Source organism: Tenrec ecaudatus, chromosome 8, assembly GCF_050624435.1.
Source record: "Tenrec ecaudatus isolate mTenEca1 chromosome 8, mTenEca1.hap1, whole genome shotgun sequence".
Taxonomy (NCBI): Eukaryota; Metazoa; Chordata; class Mammalia; order Afrosoricida; family Tenrecidae; genus Tenrec; species Tenrec ecaudatus.
The window spans coordinates 3,744,241-3,768,483 of NC_134537.1; the positions used below are offsets into that span (position 1 = coordinate 3,744,241).

At 46.6% G+C, this 24,243-nt stretch overlaps 1 protein-coding gene across 1 annotated transcript in view; it reads right to left on the minus strand.

The window, feature by feature from the left end:
• Nucleotides 1-9,869: 9,869 nt before the first annotated feature.
• LOC142454180 (ceruloplasmin-like) overlaps nucleotides 9,870-24,243 on the minus strand; it is a 46,261-nt gene continuing 31,887 nt past the window's right edge. Inside the window, exons 17-19 of the mRNA XM_075555559.1 lie at nucleotides 19,527-19,666; nucleotides 12,455-12,617; nucleotides 9,870-10,007 (exon numbers count right to left, since the gene is read on the minus strand). Of these exons, the coding sequence (XP_075411674.1) occupies nucleotides 9,991-10,007; nucleotides 12,455-12,617; nucleotides 19,527-19,666 (320 nt within the window). The 3' untranslated portion in view covers nucleotides 9,870-9,990. The remainder of the gene's footprint in view (nucleotides 10,008-12,454; nucleotides 12,618-19,526; nucleotides 19,667-24,243) is intronic.

The window sequence follows — 24,243 nt, forward strand, 5'->3', positions numbered from 1 at the left end:
AAATTTTAACTGGAAGAGATAACGACAAGACTTTGCCCCAGGTACTCTGGACCTCTGATGAGGAGGGATCAGCCCAGGGGAGGGTGGAGTGCTAGGGAAAGACCTCCAAAAGAGGAAGACCCTCAGTGGGGGAGGTGGGTGGCAATGCAGCGGCTTCAATGATGGGTTCAAACCTAGCAATGGCGGCAAGGCGGGCACAGGCCCAGGTCGTGCACACAGGGCCAAAGTTGGACCTTACTCAACTAGGAACCTGCAGTTGGAACCTACTCGACAGCACCTGACAGTGACGACGACAACATAGGCAAACAATTGGACTATCACAAAGATTGATCATTCTGTTTTAAAAATGCATTTGTTTATTGTGATCCGAAGATACTTTAAAAAACTGAGATATTAACGAAGCATTTCTAATGTCCATGATTCTTAACAAGTACACTTCCATGACATTGATTATACAAATCAGGTTGTGCACTCCTCACCTCTATCCTTTTCCAAATGATTCCACCACCATTAATAGGAACAACGAGCTCCCTGAACAATTGATTTCCCCTTTGTGACGCTCACTAGTGAACTTTGGTCTCTCTGTATTTGTTTATTTCGTATCAGTGGAATAATGCCTTCTTTTGTGACTGACATTTCAGCTTCAGTTTTCCCAGTTGACTCAGCTGTCATGGGTGTCAGCTTCACTTCTCTTTGTGGCTGAATAATATTCCACTGTACAAATTTTCTTCATTCATCCATCCATCCATCCATCCATCCATCCATCCATCCATCCATCCACTCATCCATCCATCCACTCATCCATCCATCCACTCATACATCCATCCACTCATCCATCCATCCACTCATCCATCCATCCATCCATCCATCCATCCATCCATCCATCCACTCATCCATCCATCCACTCATCCATCCATCCATCCATCCATCCATCCATCCATCCATCCATACATACATACATACATACATACATACATCCACTCATCCATCCATCCATCCACTCATCCATCCATCCATCCATCCATCCATCCCTCCCTCCCTGATGGCCATGGAGTCACTTTCTATCTTCTGGCTGTGGTGCACAGGACTGCTATTCACAGTACCCTGGTGTACAAACTTCTGTTTTCGCCCCCCCCCCTTGTTTTTCTTTCTTTCCAGCACATGTCTAGAATTTGCCTGTTTGGGTCTTACGGTGGTTCTACATTTAACGTTGGGGGTAACAACCAAGTGGTTTTCCAGAGTGGCGTGTGTCATTTTTCTTTCTCACCAGCAATGGACAAAGGTTAGTTTCTCTAGCTGACTCCGTTGTAGTTATTACAGAGCTCAGCGAAAATAAACCTTTCTTCAAAGGAAAAGTCACATGCATGCTCATAGGCACAAGACGTCCTAATTCAGTTCCTGGGATATTGCCATGAATTTCCCGTTGGAGGACTTTTTATTAAAATTTGTCTTTTCATTTGTCTAAAAATATATTGTTGCTTTTTTATTTATTTATCTTAGCAGAAGAAAATCCTGAGGGTAAGAGTGCACAGCTCAGGCTAACATAACCTTGTTCTCCAAAACATTTCAAGGCATTATGTAACTGTTTGCTGAACGCTGTTTGCTGAAATAGGTATGGGAGAGAGTACCCCTTGTTTTTGAGCAATTCATCCATTTAACTCACCTTGTTGACGGAGGGCGTCTGCTCTGTGCCAGAGCCTGTTGTAGGCAGTAGGGTTCAGCTGTTAATCAATTAGCGAATAAATCCCTATCCTCAAGGAACTTACAGTCCCCTTGAGGCAGATAGAGATATCCAAATCAAAAGTGACAAAGTAGATCTCTATATAAAATAATTTTACTGGGGGCTCTTACAGCTCTTATCATAATCCATACACCCATCCATTGTGTCAAGCACATTTGTACATAGGTTGCCATCATTTTATTTATTTTTAAAATTAAAAAACATATTTATTTATTTTTGCCATCATCATTTTCAAAAAATTTTCTTTCAACATGAGCCCTTGGTACCACTTCATTTCTTCCCCTCCCTACCCTTCCCTTTCTCATGAACCCTTGATAATTTATCATTTTTTTCCTAAGTCTTACACCGACTGATGTCTCCCTTCACCCACTTTCCTGTTGTCTGCCCCCCTGGGAGGGGGTTATATATGGATCATAGTGATGGGGAGGGGGGAACTGATCTCTCCCACCACCTTCCCCTTCCCCTCCTGGAATCACTATGCTCATTGTTGGTCCTCAAGGGTTTATCTGTCCACAATTCCCTGCGTTTCCAGCTCTGATTTGTACCCATGCCCATGCTCTGGTCTTGCCGATGACCAAGCGTACATGATTAATGGTAAATGTCATGGTGAGAGAGATGAAGGAAGCAGAAGGAGAATTCTGGGGGATCCAGAAGCAGAAGCATGAAGAATCAAAAGCTGTCCCCAGCCACTCCATGACCTCATGCAAGATACTCGACCCCTGAGCCTCAGTTTCCTCATGTGTTGAATCTGAGCCTCCAAGGGTTATTGTCCAAGTTAAGGGATGCTACCCATGTTAGGGCTCATCGTGACAGAGTGCCTCACACCAGAAGGCAGAAGTCTCCGCGGAAAGTTCTGATACCAAGAACCACGCACCCTGTGTGTCTCAAGGCCTCCGTGGTGAGCCGCCCTTCAGGACTGTGTCCGTGACATGCACTGAGTGGACGGAACCTTGTCCAGACAGCCTCCACTAGCCAGGCCCTGTATCTTTCCAAATGCTGTCTAAAGAATAATAATAATAAAATGCTTAGCATGATTCCTTCTTCCTAGTGGTCCACTTGGGGAGTGGGGTGGTGTAATTTAGTAGTTCATTCTCTCTCGGGGGTATCCACCCACCCCCCACCCAGTGCGTGTGAGCTCCAACAACTTCAGACTTCCTTCTCCTTCCCCAACGAGTGCTCTCCAACAGCACCGTGGATGGAAGGCCGGCGATCCGAGCTGGACAGCCCTCCCTGAGGCCACTCCTTCCAGCAAGTTCTACAGAGAAGCCTCCCAGACATGCTGGGTGACAGTACTTGCATGCGGGGGTGGAAGGAAGTGGCTGACGAGACTGTGCCCCTTAGACAGCCGCAGTGAAGGGGTGGAAGGAAGTGGCTGACAAGACTGTGCCCCTCAGACAGCCGCAGTGAACATTTTATGCCGAGAGGCCGGCAGGGCCGTGGGTCCATGGTTGTGTCGATTTTCCCTTCCAGGGGCATGTAGCCACTATGGCGCTGCAGGAGAGGGGTGGGGGGTGAGGGAGCCAAGGTGCAGTCCTGCTGTTTGCATAGCAAGGGAGAGGGAGGGAGCTGCAGCCTGAGGACTCAGGATGATGTCATTGAGAATTTTATAAAGAGCAATAAAAAAATACATCCCAACAACACAGACGGGGTGATGTAAGAGGACCGGAGTGCAAGAAGTGGGCACGGGGGTGCTGAGATGCCTGGGTGGGGAGGAGGGGCCACAGAAGAGGCTCAGATAATTGCAAGAAAGAGAAGACTCCAAACCAGATGGACTGCCGGCTGAGCTGTGGCTGCCCGTGGGCTTCTACCTCAGGACCTCAGGACGCCTTCATTGTGTGTTCTTAGCCATTGCTTGCTGCCGCCTGCTGTTGGGGCTGGTCCACTTCGTGGCAACCGGACAAGCAACAGAATGAAGTGCAGCCCAGTCAATCCTCCTCACCATCTCTGTTTGAGCCCCTCGTTGCCACCATGGTGCCCATCCACCTCCCCGAGCGTCTGCTCACAATGACAGCACGCCTTAGTGCCCAGCAACCGGTGTGGGGGACATGGTTCATGTGTGAATGGTTTCACATGGCTTCTTTCTCCTTCTCTTAGGACGGCCTGCACTTGGTGACACTGAAGGACTTGCATTGTGTCGGAGGGGGAGGATGGTAAAATCAAGGCAGCAGCTCTCTTTGGCCGGACGCAGCCTCTCCTTCCACGGTCACTGGGCATACTCTCTCATTCCCTCTTTGTGAAGCTCTGAGAACTGGCCCTGACACGCACTCCATGACAACAGAATCGTTAAGAGACCCACAAGACCAAGGGCACCCTTCAATTTGTGATGGCCAGAGACTGAGTGCAATCTAGCAGGGCACTCTGCCTGTGACCAGCCAGGTCAGCACGCCCCTTTCTTTTTCCACAGGAAATTGTGCAACTCTGGAATTTCCCGAGTGAGTGCCGGCATGTAAGATAATGATTTGATGATCTAGCATGTCTTGCGCTTGGCTGATCCCGTCTTTGCCTATTGACCAATTCAGGATTACTTGTGCTAAATTGTTCAGATTGGACTTTGATTCTTTCACCCCGCCCTCCCCGCCCCTGCGTGGCTTCCCGTTTGTGGGTCAGAGCCTTGGTCAGCAACTTCTGGTATAGGCAGGGGTTCACAGCAGGGGAAAGCCCAGGTGCCGAGCTAGCTCCTTCCGTCTTGTTTCCTCATTCTCTGGAGGGTGGTAGAAACCGAAGCATGTAATTCTGTGGGATTCAGAGAGATTTCTCCCAAGTTGTCTCTAGGGACGGCCCCATGATGCCCCTGCAGATGCAGCCCCAGGTGCAGGGTGGACCCTCTGGATGGGGTAGTCAGTGCGGCCGTCCTCTCGCTGTTTACTAGCAAAAGTCCAATGCTGCTGGTGCAGGGGGGTGCCCTCTGACTTGGAGTCTAGCTTGCACATTCTGGATGGTGTCCCCGGGCTCAACAGCGAGGGGGATGGTCTTGCCCGCCAGGAATTCACAAAGATCTGCATGTCTGCGTTGGCCGCTCAGGCCGCCTTGCTGGAGAGCTAGAACGATTTCTTCATGTGACATTTTCCTTCTTTAGACCGAGCCTCCTTGGGGTCAGTGACTATCCCTCATTCTGAGCCAAGCCAAGCATCGAGCAGTAGGCCTGACTTGGTGAAGTCCTTGGTACACTCAGCTACCTGCAGTAGCTGATGGCCCCTAACAATGACGACAACAAACATAGCAGTTGATAACAGTGAACAGATGATTACTACCCTTCAGGTAATCTGGCTCTGTTGGGTCTGTGTTGGACTGTTCACCTCAAGGACAGCCGTTCAAAACCAAGAGCCTGCTCTGCGGGAGAAAGGTGAGACCACTTGCTGCTGTAGACTTCAGAAACCACGTAAGGCGGCTGAGTCAGAATCGAGCCGACAACAGCGCTGAAGGGCTCTATCTGCTTTATTCCCTGTAGTCCTCATTGCCCGTTAGAGGTTTCTGTGGCTGCTGTCACAGATAGCACACCTGCAGCGCTCAGAACAATGCATCACTGATTATCACTCCACTCTGCTTGCCATCATCGGATTGCATTACTCCCCAGTCACGGCCAATACACCCGTGCAGCTGCAGCCCTCTCCTGAGGCTCTGAGGTGGAACCCATCTCCTTGCCTATGCCAGCTTTGAGACTCTGAACACGCTCTCTGGTTCATGGCCCCTGGCATCGCAGAGCCAGGAACACAGGCTGAGTCCTCACAGACCCCCCTCCGATCTTCACCCCTGCCTCCCTCTTCCCCCGGAGGAGACCCCGTGGTGAATGCTTGGCTGCTAACTGAGAAGACCCTCCAGCCACTCGCTCCGCGGGAGAATGACAGGTGGGCCTTGTCATCCTCTACCGGTCTCCTGTCCTTGGCTTTCCTTAACGTCTTGGCATCGAGGACCCTGCTGTCCAAATCGTGTGCACTCACCATTAGAACACGAGGCCCTTCCATCAGTCACGGGCCCTATGGGGTTTAGGGACATGCCCACGGACACAGACCAAGTCTGCCTCTCTCCTGCTCCGAGTGTATGGGCTGACTCTGTGCGACATCATGCCATCGTAAAACCAGGGGCCTGCTTTGCTCAACATGATAGCATCCAGATCCATCCGTGGCAGGAGGTCCTTTACAGTTTCAACACAGCTCTCTCTCTCTTTCTCTCTCGCTCTCTCTCTTTGTCTTTAAAGTCATTTTATCGGGGGCTCATCCAGCTCTTATCACAATCCATCCCTTGTGTCAGCACATTTGTACATATGCTGCCATCATCATTTTCAAAACATTTTTTTCCTACTTGAGCTCTTGGGATCAACTCCTCATTTCCCCCCTCCCTTCCCACCCTCCGTCCCTCATGAACCCTTGATAATTTATAAATTATTATTATTATTTCCATGTCTTACACTGACCGGTATCTCCCTTCACCCAATTTTCTGTTATCCATCCCCCTGGGAGGGGGTTACTTGTAGATCATTGTGATCGGCTCACCCTTTCCCCCCCCACCTTCCCCTTCCCCTCCTGGTGTTGCTACTCTCATTATTAGTCCTGAGGGGGTCATCTGTCCTGGATTCCCTGTGTTTCCAGCTCTTATCTGTACCTATGTACATCCTCTGATCTAGCCAGATTTATAAGGCAGAATTGGGGTCATGATAGTCAGGGGAGGAAACATTAAAGAACTAGAGGAAAGTTGTATGTTTCATTGGTGCTATACTGCACCCTGACTGGCTTGTCTCCTCACCAGGACCTTTCTGAAAGGGGATGTCCAATTGTTTACAGATGGGCTTTGAATCTCCACTCCGCACTCCCCCCCACCATTCACATTGATATGATTTTTTTGTTCCGGATCTCTGATGCCTGATACCTGATCCCATGGACACCTCATGGTCACACAGGCTGGAGTGCTTCTTCCGTGTGGGCTTTGTTGCTTCTCATCTAGATGCCCACTTGTTTATCTTCAAGCCTTTAAGATCCCAGATGCTATATCTTTTGATAGCTGGGTGTTGTAGTCACCTAATCTGGTGTCAATTTAAGGATTTAGAGTGTAGGGGTGGAGTCTAGGCTGTCAATCTGGAGATAATGAATGAGACTTCTGTGGGCATGGCCTTCTCCTGGGAATTCTGTGAAATCTGGTACTTCCTCCTTGGAGGTGGAAGACATTGCTCTCTCTCTGCCACTTCTTGGGAGACATTGCAGAAGACCAGCCACATGGATGCAACCAGACCTCTGAAACCGGAGAAGCCACAGAGAGACCCCTGCCAGCGCTGAGATACTTAAACACCACTGGATCCAAAGACTTTCTACCCACTAGTCTGTGATTGTCCTGCTTTTGGCTTCATTGCATGTGTTTTGTGAATCTGAAGAGGGCTTTATAGATTGATATTGGACATATGGGCTAGTATTGGACTTATGGATTTTGACTGGACTGGTTTGGGATGCTTTCTTAATATACAATTGCTCTTGTATATAAACCTCATCCTTATATACATATGTGTGTCCATAGATTTGTTTCTCTCGTCTACCCAGATGGACACACTGGGCACCATTGGCTTTTTCGCCACATCTGCTTACGTACCCATTTTGTCTTCAGCTATTGCATCAGGAAGGTGAGCATCACAGAGTGCACAGAGGGTGTTATCAGAGCGAAGTGTTCTTGCCTTGAGGGAGGACTTGAGTAGAGGCCCAGTGCCTGTCTGTTACCTTAATATTTAACATATAAATATATGTACATAGATCTATTTACCTATTGTTATATATAAATATACTTATATATGCAAATGCCTGTATTTAGAGCTCTGTAAATGCCCTTTGCCTCCTAGTTCTTTCCTCTATTTCCCTTTACTTTCCTCTTGCCCCGCTTTAATATTTGGCCTTTCATTCGGGTTTCAGTAATTCCTCTCATCTCCATTGCCCTTGATCAAGCCCCACCAGGCATCCTAAGCCCTCCTTGACATAGAGTTTAGATCACTTGTTCCCTCGTCCCTGGGTTTGCTTTTCCCCCTCTCCCGTCAACATGACTCTTAATTTTCAACTTCCTTTATTTTATGTAGGTTTGGAGGGTAAGGAATCTTTTCTTTTTGGATTTTAAAGAAATGTATTGTGTACACATTTACTCAGCCCGTTCCCAGAAAGGATATAAACATCAGTATCCTCTTACAGCCTCCACACAGGTGGTTCTCCTCCGCACCCGCCACCCTGCCCCCAGCCTCCATTACTCCTTGTGAGGCTTCGCATTTCAATGCTTGTTTATCTGTTCCTCCTGCTACGGACTTAGATTGTTTCCATATTTTTGTTAGTGTGCACAGTGCAGAGAGAAACATGGGTGTGGTGGGTGTGCTTGGACCAATGTTTTCCTCCTATCAGCCACATCTTCAGAATGTTCACCCCAGGTGGGAGCCTGATGACACCCATAGTTCATGAGTCCTTCTTAGTTTCAGCATCAAAGTGTGAAGTTACCATTGCTAACACTGCTGTGATCATCACAGGAGCAGTGTTTGGTTTTTGTAAATGGCCTCCGCTGGACACCCATGTTGGAGTATCCTCAGGTGAAATAGTGTGGTGTCTGGGATTTGCTTGATAATCACTCCAGGTTCTCGTGCACACAGGTAGATGATGTCATCTGAAAGCTCAGAAGTAAAATAATACGAAGTCTGCCTTTAGTCCCAATTCTGCTCGTGGGACCATTTTATTTATTTACTCTTTTAACCAACACCATTAATCTCCTTGTTAGCTAGCCCATAGTTCTAAGCCTTTCTCCACGCTACTTCCCAGAGGCTTAAAAAGCTCTTCCCAACTGGGGATTTCTTAGAAAAGTTCTTGCTTTCTTGATGAAAGTAGGAGACATGCTTGGCACTCCTCTGTCTTCCTTCTCTTCTGCCTTCCACGTGGATATCCTTTCCAGAGGGAGCTACAGCCGCTATCTTGAAACCGTGAGGAAACTGTCTTAAGTGAAGGTCAAAGACATAGAGACACTGATCACCAGTCCGTTGGTGAGATGAGCAAACCCAGTGTTATCGGAGACCAGCAACACTGATAACCCCTGTTATCTGTTTCATGTTATTTTGGTCTGGTAGCCGAATAGGTTCCTGGTATTGATATTGCCCATTAACATTCCAGAGGCTGGTCATTAATTTTAGTCCTGGGAAATGGCAAAGATATGTCCTGCAACCTGTAGCTTGCCATTCTCCCCGCCTTGGACACAGGGCAATCTATATATTTGCATTATAAAGATGTGCTCAAATGCTTCTCCATGTATAAGATTTTTTGTTTTAGAATTCACAAATGCTCTTGTTCAGGATAAAGTCTTGGTTCATGAGCCCTCCCACATTACTGAGCTAGACTTCAATTTTAATGGATTCTCATTGTCCCCTTTGCCTTGTTCCACTCTGTGTTAGACACGGTGCTCTAGAGAAACAAAACCAGGACACTTATGATTTTAGATAGATAGATAGATAGATAGATAGACAGAACTCGAAGGAATATAAAAGCTAATTCATCCACACAGCAGTACAGAGGGCTCAGTTCAATTCACTTCCATGGAACAGTTAATAGACTGGAAGTCCCTCAACTCATGAGGGCTGCTGGGTCGAAGGTCAAGGAAGCAGACAGCTGAGTTTTCCCTAGGGCAATGCAGGCAGTCCAGCCACAGATAGGAAACAGTAGGGCAGGTCATCAAGAGTCAGCAGCTCAGGAACTTAGCAACGAAGGCTGAATGGGATATTGAACTCAAGCAATGTAAGTCAACAGGATCCGACAGCCGCCAGCTCAAGCAATGTCTATGCCAGCAGCGTGGCGAAGCAGGTCTCGAAGGAACCTCAAGCTCTAGTGACATGATCCACCGCTTGGCTGTCCCACAGATAGTGTAGCTCACAAGTTGAGGCAGAGAACTAGTTAAAGTAGCCACATGCTGGTCCAATCACCAGAGCAAGAGAGAGAGAGAGAGGCGGGGCTTGCCGAGCTATTTGTCTCTTTGCCCTCCAATCAAACCATGACCTTAGTAATCCCACATGTTCTCATTGGTCAGGTTGGCACAATAAACCTGACCCCATTTATTAAAAGCCTGTCACACCTTTAGAATGTCTCAGTTAACAGAAATATGTAGCAGTCTACACAGAAAATTTACCCAGAGAATTTTTATTTAAATCAACTTTCCAGGTCCAGTTCTTGAAAGACTTTACCACCCCACCCCAATGCCTTCTTCCATGAAGTTTGGCTTCTTCAGTAGCGTTTGCTCTGTTCTCCATGGTCGTATCAAGGAGACACTTCTGCTGTAGAGAAGAAAGTTTAAAAAAAATAATGACCCAATAACAATGAAAAGTTTATATGAGGATAAAGAACATCCTGCAAATGAATACCGTTACTTTTACCGCCTCATGTTTACTTATTAAATCGATGGCAACGAATTCCCCAGACCAAATAAAATTGATAGCAACATAATAACTTAGCTTCAGATACTTACATATGTGACCTATAGACTCAAGGTGAACCTTGACATATGATATTAAATACAGAATCGAGTTTCCCAAGGTACCAGTGTTGGGGGGGGGGCGCGGAGGACAACGGATTGCATGTAAATGGATATACGGGATGGTGAAAGATGTGATAACATAATAATAATGATTCCTAGGAGGTAGGATGGGGAAAGGACGGGATAAAGGAGAGCTGATGTGAAGAAGAAAGAAAACGTTTCGAAACTGACTGGTTGCAATGGAGCAATGGCGCTTGATGCGACTGAACTGTGGAATGTTTTGAGATCTCTGAGAGCTCCCAATAAAATGACAAATAAATAAATAAAAGTAGGATTTATTCCTTAGTACAAGGAGGGACTGAAGGAATAAGAGCCATAATCATAAGTAATAATGCTAAGAACTGCATCAGAAATAATGTTATTGGCATGACCAGGTCACTGTAGATCAAGTTGAATTTGGGGATAACAAGCTTCTGTTCTTGTGAGAAATCCTAGTCCTGTTATAGAAAGGGACCCCGGTGGAGGCGTGGCTACGTCCTGGATTGCTCACCGGAAGGTCACTGCTTCAAAGGGACCAGCTGCTGCACTGAACAGACGAGGCGGTCTGCTTCGGGAAGGATGACAGCTTTGGGAACCCTATAGGATTCTGGGTCAGAAACCAATGATGGCAACAGGCTTTTGGTCCTGGGTATTTAGGAAGGATTCTAGGGCACTGCGCAGACCCTCCTTCCTCCTGTCCCCTGGCCCTTCAAGAAAATATACACAGTACTCTCCTGCTGCCCAACACATTTTAAAGTGGAATATAATATATATTCTCAACAGTCCTCTTGGTAATAAAACTAATTTAACCTTTAGAGAAGCCTTGAAAATAATTTATAAAAGGACAAGAAAATAAAACTCACTCAGAATTTCAGTGTCCACAGAGACTCAATTAAGCAACCTTTGCTTTTTATTGCACATTGAGTTGGGATCTGCATGATCGGCAGTTCGAAACCACCAGCAGCTCTTCAGGAGAAAAACTGGGATTTCTACTCCCGTCAGCAGTGACGGTCTTGGGAAAGCCACAGGGGGTGCCACGAGTCAGCATCCACTCAGTGGCACAGAGTTTGGTTTGTTTTTTATGATATAGTAAATTTGGATAATATTTCAGGTAATATTTTATAGCATGTATTTAAAAATATGGAACAATCAATTAGTATAAGCATTTACCAGTAAACATTTTAAGACAAGGTTTTAACAAGCAATCTGACACTGCAGATTACAAAGGTAGCAAAATTCATAGATCGTTTAGTTTGTTTCCAGTTTCATTAGCATAAAGTGTTGTGATGGGTGTTTCTGAAAAGTTTCATTGCATCGTTGATGGCTTTCTGAGTTCAACTGCCTGGTAGAATTAGAGTCAAGGATGAGGATCATTATGCAGGTTCTTTCTAGAGCTGTGGGATCAGTTTGTATTCCCACCAAACTGTATCCCTATGCGCTGCCTTACCACATAAGTTACTGATGTTATTACTAAAAACAATGTTATTATTAAAAATGAAATCTTTTTCAGATAGATCGTTTCACTGCAAATTTATTTTAATGTTCAAGTGTAATTGTAAGTGATTTGATTATTAGGTTAGATTTTTTTATAGGTTCAAGAGCCATTTGTAGTTCAGCTGTGAATTCCTGTTTAAATATATTATGTGAACCCGGAAATTCTATTTAACTTTAGAGAATCTTTTATCAGATCAGGAACTGTGACCTAAGATTTATTAAGAAAATGAAACTAGGGAATTTTGGGCATTTCAAGACAGTAATCTTTGAATGCATATGAGGTGTGTCCCACTGTGTGAATGTTCAATACACCAGATACTTTTATATCAGCCACACAGCATTTACTTAAATAGAAGTGAAACCAGAAAGTGGATAGTAATCTCTGAATGCATGAGAGGTGTGTCACACGGTGTAAACGGTCAATAGACTAGATATTTACAGCATTTACTTAAATAGAAGTGAAACCAGAAAGTGGATATAAGAGGGCCCTGATTCAGAGCAACCCCACGGAACAAAGTTGAGCAGCTCCTTAGAGTTTCTGAAACAGTCAATCTTTATAGGAGCGGATAGCCTCATCTTTCTGCTCAGAGCAGCTGGTGGGTTTTGAACCCCTGACGTTTGGTTACCAGTAGCAACCTAATGCTTATCTTACAGCATCACCAGGGCTCCTTTGACACTTGGCTCATTTTGCTGGATTCCACTCATCGCTCTTACCTTCCCTTTCAACCACGGTGTAAACGGTCTCCATTCCGGCGGTGATGTGACTGTTCACGTGGCAATGAACTAACCAGGTTCCAACGTCCGCTGGAAACATCTTCACGGTCTTCAAAGTCCCGGGAGGAAGGTCCTGCACGTCCGAGTGGTACAGCCCCGAGTCCTCCATGAGGAAAGGAAACATCGTTACTGGTCCCTTGTCTGCCTGACCATCTGCCGAGCTCCCAGGCCATAATCATAGACTCTATTCAGTGACAACCGCAGACGCAGTGCGTGAGGTTGCCCAGCAGCCAGCGCAAGGGCCACTCCCTGCCCTGCTCCCTGGAGTCCAGTCGAGGGGCTCGTGTTCTCTCTGAGCACAGCCCACAGGTGAGCCTGATTCTAAAGGGCACCCTTCCTGTTCATTGTCTGGTGTCAGAGGCCTGGCCAGCACTGACTCCAAAGGCATGCTGATTTCAGGGACCAACACAGAGCCCAAAGGGTCTCACTGGAGTATTTCTAATGAGCGGGTGTTGGCGAGGAAGCATCTTTCTTTCTTTCTAGTAATGAATCATTTAATTGCGGGCTCATATAACATTCCATGCAGCAGTTGAATCGAGCGTATTTGTTCATATGTTGCCATCACCATTTTCTAAACATTTAGTTTCTATTTGTGCCCTAGGTATCAGCTCCTCTTTTTTCCCTCTCTCCTTCCATCCCATCCTCGTGACCCCTTGATAAATTATAAGTAATTGTTTTCATTTCTTACACAGATCACTGTCTCCCTTCCCCCATGGTTTCTGTTGTTAGCGCCCCTCCCCCGGGGGTGGGGGGAGGCTGTGTGGTTATGTGTCAATCATTGTGATCCATTCCCCCTTCCTCCGCTCCTTCCCCCACCTAATCCCTCCCTTCCTGGTATCACTACTCCCATTTCTGTTCCTGAGAGGTTTATCTGACCGTCCTGGTCTAGCCAGATCTGAAAGGCAGGAGTTGGGTCAAGATAGTGGGTGGGGCAGGGGGGTTGGGGAGGAAGCCTCAAAGAGCAGAGGACTGAGGATGCTTCTTTGTTAAGATGGAGCTGTATCTAGAAAGTGCCTGGTGACAGGAAGAAGGAGAGGCAAATGGAAGGGGGAGCATCAGGAGACAACCCTCAGTTCTGTTCCTGGAGCAGGCAGCCCTGTCCACCCTCTGGCTTGTAGGTTGTGGGCTGATGGCCTTTGTGGCTTAGCATTTCTCCTAAGTACAGAGTTCAGTGTTTAGGAACGTGGTCTTCTGAAACTACTTTGGGTTGGAAAGATGAAGCCCGAGAGCCTGATGCGGATTCGGTAGGAGGGGAGTGATACAAAACTCTGGTGGTACCATACGCTAAGTGTTGAGTTGCTAACCTAAAGGTTGGTGGTTCAAACCCACCAGTGGCTCTGTGGAAGAAAGATGCGGCTGTCTGTTTCTGGAATGCCTACAGCTTCCCAAACTCCAGGGAACACTTTGTCCCTATCCTATAGGGCCACCAGGGGAGGGAAACAACGAGATGGCAACGAGGTTTTGAAAAGAAAGAGCCTGAAATAATTTGAGGAGAGAGATCTCTGGAGAGACCTCCTGAAGAGAGTGCAGAGACACAGGAGCAGGGGGTGAAGGGAAGCAGGAAAGCCAGAGAGCCACAGGGCTGGGCATGCGGGAGGGAGCGTTCAGTCCTCCCACTCTTACTAGCTTGCACAGAATCGACTTTGCCTCCTTGTGACTCCCCATGTGTCCAAGTGAAGCTGTGCTCCCAGGAATTTTCAGTGGCTCTTTAAAAAAAAAAAAAGAAGATGACCAGTCCTTTCTTCTGAGGCCCTGAGTAAGCTTGAACCAGCCAACTTAATGGACGCCCTCCTGGGACTCCTAACTAAAGAGGCGTCCAATGTCAAGTGGTGAGTCCTTTCGCTTTGCAGTGCTGCAAAATCCCAGCCAACCAACTCTCTATCCCTACCGTTTCACTAAAGGTCTTTGATCCACACTAACCTTACTTTTGTGGTTCTGAGAGGAATCAAAGGAAGTGAGAAGTGGCCCGTTTCTGGAACCATGCCACATTCTAGAAGTATATTCTGGAAGCACCAGAGAGATGAGAAGACACCAGCTATGGCAGATGCGAGGCAAGGGAGAGGAACAGATTCAGGGAGTTGGAGTTGGAGGTGATTAGAAGAGATTTAGGCCTCAAGACTCTGGGGATGTGGCCTGCAGACAGCGGAGACACATGCCATGATCCTGGCTGAGTTGAGTTGGGGCTCAATCCCTTGTTCTTTAGGAGGGTTGTGAAATTACCATAGGGGGCGTCGGAGACAGAGCCAAGGTGTTGGACCATGTTGAGGATGACAGCAATTGACAATGTCCAAGGCACCGGTCCTTGTGTCACAGGAACCTGAGTCCTGAGGCAGAGGACTTGTCAGGACCAAGCTCCTAACTGCAGAGAGTTACTGCCTTCGGGAATTCCAGGGAACCAGTGCAGCAACTGCGATGGTGTTGCAAGAATTCAAGCGACGGTGTTGCAAGAATTCAATTCTCCCCTTGATGCGGGGGAGTAGGAGAGATCACCTGGGATGAACTAGGGTTGAGAACGGAAAGCCAGGCCTATTTCATAGATACAGTCCCTCTCCAGGGGGGCAGTTTTGTGACGTGGTTATGAGTCAGGGCCCTAGAGTGAGAGCGAGAGTTCACATCCTGCTTCTACCACTCGCTTCTTGTGAAATGGTAAGGAAGTTCTTTGCCTTCTTAACCCTGAGTCTTATTTCCCTGCAAAATGGTGGCGAAAGGGTACCAGTTTCCGAAGGAAGCTGTGAGAATTTGGTGTCTGGCCGATCAGGCAAACTGAGTACTATTGGCCACGTGCTGCGTAACTTGGGGCCTTGAAGTCTCATCACGGAGCTCCCAGTTAAGCCGTCAAGCTCTTGACCATCCGCTGTAAGAATGGCAACTTAAGCCACATGGGAAGCCCCGCGGAAGACAGGCCTGGAGATCCGCTTTGGAGAGGCCACAACCTTGAAGACTCTCTGGAGCAGTCCTGCTCTGTACCCCTGGGGGACACCAGGAGTCAGAACTGACTCAAGGGCAGCGAATAGTAACACTGCAACCACGTCTGCAGCTATCACTCTTGGAAGAAGTCTTGGCAAGTTGTAGGCACCTTAGAGGCATGATGACCATATTTCAGGCAGCTCTTGCATTCCAATTTTTGAAGTCTTCAACAGAAACATTTATGAACTTAATAACAGGCCTACTTCCTAGGTTTTGGGTTGATAAATACAATAAGGCATCTCTCTCTATTAAAAGGGTCATTATTATTGGAGCTGAGTGGTGGGTAATGGGGATTGATTATATTATTCTCTCTACTTGGTATGAAGTTTGGTTCCCAGGCTGTCCAAAAAAAAAATGTCAAGAGGAACAAATTTATTTCTTAGAGAATGGGAAAGTAATCAACACATGAATAAGGGTTTGTACAAACCAAATCATGCACACCCATTTAATTATTTTCTAGGCCTTTGTGTAGGAGAGAAGCTAGGAGCAGAATTCATGCCAGGGGATGGATTAAATGGTCAGGTGTCAAGTGCAAAGAATAGAACTGCGTCCTTACTCACACGCAGGAAGGTTTATACAAGGGATTGGGATGAGGAAATAAAGATGATGCCTGGAAAGTAAATATATTTCACGAACTTGAAGATTTAGAGGGGAGAAGGATAAACTATTGAGTGCTTGTAATAAATTAGAGAAATGACCAGGCAAAAGAGGTCAGTTAAAAGAAAATGGTCTCGTGTAAGGGAGCCTGGTGGCCCAGGAGGTCAGCACCTGGCTGCTCACCAGAAGGCCAGGCTCCAGGGGAGAACCCCAAGGCAGTCTCGGTCTGCTTCTATAAAGGTGACTGCCTTAGAAGTCTCTGGGCCATCTGTGCCCTCCTCTAGGCTTGCTCTGCCTCAGCCAGAACGGATTCTGTAGAAATGGGGTTGGGTTTGGTTTGATTTGGGCCTGAGAGATGGAGAAGAAACACTTTAGACCGAGAAGCTGGACAAAAATCTGGAACCATGAACAAAATCTCCTTTCTAGGACTAAACATGAAAGTAAGCCTGTGGACAGGCTGAAATGCTTGCTGGCTGACCACCTGGATCTACTTGTTGAGTGGAAGTGGGAGAAATGCAGGAAAAAAGAGACAGGCTGAGTCTGGCCACTGATACCTGTGGACCTGGTTCACAGGAGAAGATGAGAGTGGGTTGACGGGTCTGAAGTTCATGACCTAGCAAAAGGGGGCTAGGCTTGTTGAGTATTTGATGAGCCCATGGTCTAAAAGTGAGGCAACCAAAGGGAACCCTGGGGAGGCTAAGTGAGGCAGCCCTCATTGAGTTGACCAGATCCCGACTAGATGAAGAGATTTTAGAGCCTGTGAACTGGTGAATGTTGCTGCAGACTTTATGGATGGCCTGTCCTGATTTGACTTTGCTTATGGATGCAGATTTCAGAAAATTCCAACTGCAATGAAGATTCTTCACATCAAAGAATATGATTGTTTCCTCAGAGCACTGGGTTGATATAAGTGGGCAGTATAGAAATTGGATACCCAAAATTGGGAGATAAAGGCAAGAAGTGGTTGTTTTACAAACTTTAATAGGTCCTGGGATATAATCATAGGATTAAGGCAGGGGAGTTATTTAACTGCAATTGTTAGGCTTAGCATATTTTTGTTTTATCACCTATAGAACATTTTGTTTAAATGAGGTTGGCACACATTGAATTATGTGCATCTTAGTTGTATCCTGTTAGGTACAGATATGATTTTATTGTTTGAAATTGTATATGGCTAAAGAGTTGTGTGAAAGTGTCAAGTTGTCAAGGGGTGGTCTGTGGTGGTTGCATAATCTGGTGTCAATTTGGGACTTGAGAAGACTAAAGAGTGAAGGGGTGGAGTCTAGTCTGTTAATCAGGCCATAGCCAATGAGGCCTCTGTGTGGGCATGGCCTTCTCCTGAGGCTTCTGGGAATGCCTGTATTTCCTCTTTGGAGGCAGAGACAGTCTCTCTCTCTCTTCTCAGACTCCCTGCAAGATATCCCTGAGGAGAAGCCACATGGACCTACCCTGATACAGCCCTGGGAGCTGGAGAAGTCCCGTGGAGACCCCTGTCAGCGCTGAGATGCTTACACTGCCACTGGATTCACAAGACTTCCCACCCACTGGCCTGTGATCTTCCTGAATTCAGCGTCATTGTGTGTGTTGAGTGAGTCTGAAGAAGACTTTATAGATTAGTATCGGACCTATGGGCTAACATCTGACTTATGGACTTGATCTGGACTGGGCTGGGATGTTTTCTCAATATTCAACTGCTCTTGTATATACAACCTCTTTCTTTTACATATAGGAGTGCGCATGGATTTGTGTCTCTAGTCTACCCAGACTAACCCAACTAGGAATTCGTAAAAGAGAACAAAGGGTGGCGATAATAAGAAGAGAGTCGCCATGAAGCCAGCCGACAGCATAGACCTCATTTTCTGGTTGACGAAGAGTTTCAAAGGGAGGATGACTTAGAACCCATGTTGTAACTCTCAGTAGAGAAAGGGGTTCCAGCTATCATCGCCCATGCTGTTTTAAAAATGATTTAGGTGGAGAACTGGGGGTCAGCAAAATGTTTTTGTTTTTTTTAAAGAAAAAGAATCAGATGATGTTTGATTCTGATCATGTATTCTTTACAAGAGGGGGAAGCTACTTTTGAAAGGAAGAGGAAGGTGCATATCATTTTAACCAGCCGATAGGATGTAGCCTCACCAATATCAGGGTCTACTGGCATCATAAGATTCTTGATGTGAGGCTTGGAAAGCATACACCATTGTCCATGTCATGCGCTTGCCAATGGCGAGGGAACGGTCAGACCAGGACAGAGCATGTGACATCGGACAAAGCAGCAGACAGGGGCTCTTTAAAAACTAACCACCGAAGGCTGCAGCTGAGCCGCTGAGCAGAGAGCTTGCGATGTGATTGGGAACAGCTGTGTGCAGCTGCACGTTAGCACACATATTGTTGTATCAGTTATGTTTCTCACAGGACTTTTGGTTTGACACAGATCTTTAGGGCTACTAGCGAACATGGAAACATTAAGGATGGGCCTCTGGTCCTGTAATGGTTACTCATTGGGCTGCGATCTGCATGGTCGGCAGTTCGAAGCTACCAGCAGCAGCTCAGCTGGAGAAAGACTGGGCTTTCTACTCCCAGAAACCATGGCAGCCTCAGAAGCCCACCGGGGTCACGGGGACTCAGCAGAGACTGGAAGGAGAGAGTTTAATTTCTCTGGTGTTACCAAATGAAAAGGAAGCCGTACCAATGCAGATACATGTCCCCCAGATGGGTTGCTAAATGACATTATTAAAGAAAAAAGATTAATATTGGGTTTGTTTTGGGACAGGTAAAAGGAAAAATATCTTTTTTGGCTCACATATTGCTTGGAACAGTTGATGATCTAGAGACACAAATTAAGCAGGGGCTGTGTCGCCTGGTCATCAGTTATACTTTTTACTGTTTCTTGACTTACCTCCTCTCGCAGACCATTTGCAGTAGCTTGGCTACGTTATTAAGGCATGATAATTTTGAGGCTGTGAGCATGCTGTTTTCCTTGGGCTAGAAAATGTCCTGATTCTTAGCATGCATATGCTTAGTATCTATGGATCAAGAGTCTGAATGCTTGGAATTTACTTATGATTGGATAAGAAAGTGTACTTTAGAGAGGGAAAAAATTGAGAAAATGCCTATGGGTATTGAGGACTTTTTTTTTAAAAGAGGGTTTGAAAAAAAAATTTTAACTGGGATACAGTGAAACTAAAGAAGATTATAGGATTCTTATTTACATGTTGAGTGGCATCACATTTCGCTGAGAAATGTATTTCATTTGTTCACAAACATGTATTTTATGTGTCCATGGACTCTAAAGAGCTGAATGGGTAATTATTCATTTGATTCAATCAATTGCTGACTTGGACCTGCACCGTAGCTGGCTCACTTCCCTTTCAGAAGACTGTCTGGTCATTTCAACCCAGTAACTGGTTCATAGGGTACTGCAGTCATTAAAGGGCATTTCAGAGGTTCTTACCGTGTATACAAAGCTGTGGCCATGAAAATGGACCGTGTGCAGGTCAATTTCACTTCCCATGCCAATCAAATACCAATTCACTTCATCTCCAACGTGTAACGTGAAACCTTGGTTGTTTGCAAACATTCTTCCATTAATTGCTGTGGGGAACACAGTTTATAGCATTTAACAATGTGGCAATTCCATGCCCACTCCCCCAATTTCTCATAGGCAATGTCATGAGTATTTTTATAGGTCATGAGGATTTTAAAGAGAGCCGGAGGAACTGAAACATGTATGGCTGTTCCTAATTCTAGAGAGTTCTTGCACAAGAAAGTGCAGCACTAACTCTGCTCTGGCATAGCCTGGTTAGACTTGAATAGTTTGCAACGAAGGGCTCTTAAATTAGTAGTGCAGTATGGGGATTTAAGCTCCCCATAGGTTAAAGCACATCTCAAAACATCACTAGAGGTGAAGAAAGCTGATGGCATCCGGCTATCAAATGCCGTGGCATCTGGGTCTGAAAGGTTTGAAGTTAAACAAGCGGCCATCTAACACGGAAGCAACAAGGCCCACATGGAAGCAATAAGCACACCAGCCTGTGTGAGCATGAGGTGATGACGTGAAGAGGTGTCAGAAGTTCAGAAAAACATGCATGCAAACTGATATGAAGGAGAATGGAAGTAGTGGGGACCCGAAGTCCACTAGCATGACAATTGAAGAGGTCCTCATAGTAGGGTCTCCTGGAACAGAGGATAAATCCCGGGTGCTGTGTGGCACTGATGAACCATGGAACTATCCTCTGGTTCTTTAAGGTTTTCGCCTCTTACTACTGTGCTGTGGTCCTTACATGATATAGCTCATTGGTCATGTTAGACTTGTGATGTTCATTTGTACATTTAAGATCGTTCGGTATGTGGTGGTCAAGACAGATGACCCCTCAGCAGCAGTGACGGGAGTAAGGGTTCCCAGAGGGGATGGGCAGTGGGGGTGGGGAAGGGGAGGAGAGGTGAATTGATAGCTTTGATGATTGTATAACTCCACCACATGGGATTGACCAACAGAGCTGTATGGGAAGAGAAGAGGTATAGTAGAATGAGTGAAATAGGTCAATAAAATATTTAAGAGATAAATAAGTGAAAATGAAATTTAAAACCTCCTCGGAGACTTTGTTAGGAGTGAATAGCTTGGGCTGCTAACTGCAAGCTCAGCAGTTCGAAACCACCAAGCCGCCCCTCCCTGGGGAGGAAGGCAGAGCTTTCTACTCCTGAAAGACGTTTCAGTTTCAGAAACTCCCAGAGGTGCTTCTACTTTCCTCTGTAGGTCCGTGAGTTTGCTCTTGTTATTTCAACTTCATAATCTCCCATTTGTTTACCTGGAAGGGCCATTTACCTGGCGTGTAGGCCTCTTGAGTCTCCTCTAATCCCTTCTCAAAAGGAATAGAAAGAACAGATTTTAAAAATTAAAAATAGACCATTTTACTTTTCTGGTTTGTGTAGCATCTCTTCAAATGCCTGAATACGAGGTGACAAGTATACGATTTATAACTCTCTGTGGTGGGATGAGCTTTAAAGTTTCTGTCGATGGTCAATACACGAGAAAAAACTAGGAGGTACTTTCCCAGAGCCAAACCCCAAACCAAACTCCCTGCCAAGCAGCTGATTCTGACTCACAGTGACCCTGCAGGGGAGATTTCCCAAGACCACACATCCCCAGTGGAGGAGGCAAGTCTCATCCCTCTCCCATAGAACAGCTGGCAGGTAGCTCAAATGGCTGAACTTGCAGTGAGCAGCTCACTGCGTCACCCACCATGCCAACTTTAAACTACAGCTTCTTGGCTGCAGCATCTGTTAAAGTACAGATTCTGACTTCCTAGGTCTGTGGCACCCGAGAGCCGGCTTTTCTAAGGGCCCCACAGACACGGAGACTGCCAGTCCGTGGACTGCGTGTAAGGCGACATGACTCAAGTGAACTCAGTGGCTAGGGCCAACACGGCTGCTGGCCTGATCTGAGAATACACACCTGTTCCTGTCATGCCCGAGGTCAGTGCCCTCGATGTCTCCAGCACAGAAGTTTAACAGAAGTGACTCTGGCCCTGGAAGGCATTGCATCATTCCCAGAAGTGTGTGGTTGCCACGACCTGCTGGGAGGCTGTTACTGGCATTCAGTGGGTTGGATCCAAGGGGGCTGCTAAGCACCCTACTGTCCCAGCCCACGGCCAAGAAAAACACTGGCTTAGAACATGTCTGCATTCCTAACAGAGGAGTTGAGGTCTTTCATTCTGCTAGGGAGTCGGAGGCTGGTACCAGGGGAAGTGGTGATCATGGAAGAAAGCTAGCAGGACTTTTAATGCAAACACAGTGGTTCTCAACCTTCCTCATGCCGTGACCCTTTCACACAGCTCCTCATGTGGTGGCGGCCCTGACCATAACATTATTTTCGTTGCTACTTCATCACTGTCATTTTGCTACTGTTATGATTCTCCATGCAAATATCTGATATGCGGGATGTATTTTCATGGTTACAAAGTGAACATAATTAAAGTATAGTGATGCATCACAAAATATGTAATTCTATATTGTGAAATATTTATTTCCAATGACAAATAAATTAAATGTTGTCTGGAAGCATGGGTCACAGTCTTCATGCCGGGTGCTCTCCTCTGTGGGCGTGTCTACACGTGGGCAGACCCGCCTGGAGACGGATAGAGCAGCGGCGTCTTGGTTCCTAAGACCTTTGGAAATATGTGTTTTCAAATGGTCTTAGCCGAACTCTGTGAAAGAGTCATTCGACCCTCAAAGGGGTTGTGACCCACAGGTTGAGAACCGCTGCATAAAGAGCGTTGGAGACGGGCTTCTGCACATCCCTGCCCAGCCCAAAGGAAGGTGAAGGGCAGACTCATCAATGGAAGAGACCTGTGATGTTGGAGATAATGGAGTGGCCGGGGGAAGACAGAACCCCTGATGGATGGTTGAACAGAGGTCTGTGTCTGAGACAAGAGCACAGCATGAAGGCTGGGGTGCTGGGGTGCACATACCTTAAAATAGGGGTACAGGATACTACAGAGAGGCAGCCAATAGCTGAAGACCCAGGGGAAAAAACAAAAACAAAAACAGCCTATGGTGGGAGGTCTGCAGAATGTAAGGCCTTTTAGACCAGCTAAGGGCCCTTTGGATTTCTTTTCCAAAGTGTTCCCCTTGCATAAACTCACTCTCTCATTTCAAACCTTTTCTCTGGCTCTCATGTAAAGTGTGTCCCTGGCCTGAAGTCTTTCTTGCGAGCGGGACAAGAACTCAGGAGCAGAGAGGCTTGAAACTCTGAGCCTCTTCCGGGCAACATTCCAAGGGGGGGCGGGGGTTTAGCTTAGCTCATTGGCTTCCATTTTCCCGGAATGTCATTCCCTGCCTTTCCTATTGGATGGATTCAGCTCAAGACCCTCTCCCCTTCGTGAAAGTTTCCTTGACCTTCCACATCAGAAATTAAAGTCCAGCACTGTTTATACCCGTGTCATGGGAAACTCCCAGGACGCCTTCCATTGACAATGGACAAGTTTCCCTCACAGGAAGACAGCCCAGCTCTGATGGGCCAGGGTGGGGCTTTGTGGCCCCCACGATGCTTATTACAAGCTACAGGGAGAACGCATGTTGTCCTTGAGTTAATTTTAAATTAGCACCCATTTCCTCATGGGGGGAATAACCAAAGCAGAATGAAGAGCTTATTGTATTTCAGTGTGTCTTAGGTAAGGCTCTCTTACTCCTCTCCTCTCATGAAAAGTCGGAACTCGGGGAACTGACTGGGTAAGAGTATGATTGAATGAGATTGTTTATGTGCTTTTTATTTGAATTAAAGGGGCATAGGTTGTAAACTGGACACGTCAGGTCAAATGAACCTACACAAAAGTTTGGCTTGATGTGTAGAAGCCTTTTGCAATGCTGCCTGTGAAGGGCAGCTGAGGCCTTGGGTTTGCCAGCTTCCCTTAAGCCTACCCTCTCTCTTTCTTTGTGTAGGGAAGTTACTTAGAAACACCAGCCCCAGAGCTTCCAGAGACGTCTTTCCTAGTTTTGCTTTGCCCGCATGGCGCTAGGAGGCATTAGAGACTGGCAGCTGCTCTAAGGCCGAGGTCTATAACTTGTGGCCAGTTTCGATCTGTTCTGTTTCCCTGGAGCTCTGGGGATCTAACGGGCTATGCGATGAGGTGCTAACCAATCACATCAGGAGTTGGAACCACCAGCGGTTTCTCAGGAGCAGGATGAGACGGTCTGCACCCATAAAAAGATATAGCCCCAGAACCACATATCAAATTTCTAATGAAGCAGAATTGATTCAATGGCAGTGCTTGGGTGGTAGCGGCCTGTTGCGTTGTGATTCATGAGCTAAGCGTAGTTTCCAAAACCCCTTTCAAATGGTTGAAAACAGAAATGAAAGCTATGGGAAATACACATTTCCGTAGCCGTCAACGCAGGTTTATGGGGTCACGGCTACATTCATGTGCTGGGCTGATGTATTGTCTATGGCTGACAAGCTCATCTTGTGGACGGCAGCTGTGGTAGAGCAAGGGATGCCGTGGCTAAAGCCTGATGGCCTGTCATCTTGCTCCTTACAGAAAACCCTTGTCAACCCCAGGTCTAGAGGATCGACGCCACTGCTCTATGGGACTGCAGCCTAGACACTGTGTGAGCTTGCCACACGTGACCTTCGCCAGTCCTGTTCCTGTGGAATGGCCCGAGTGAGTCAGGAC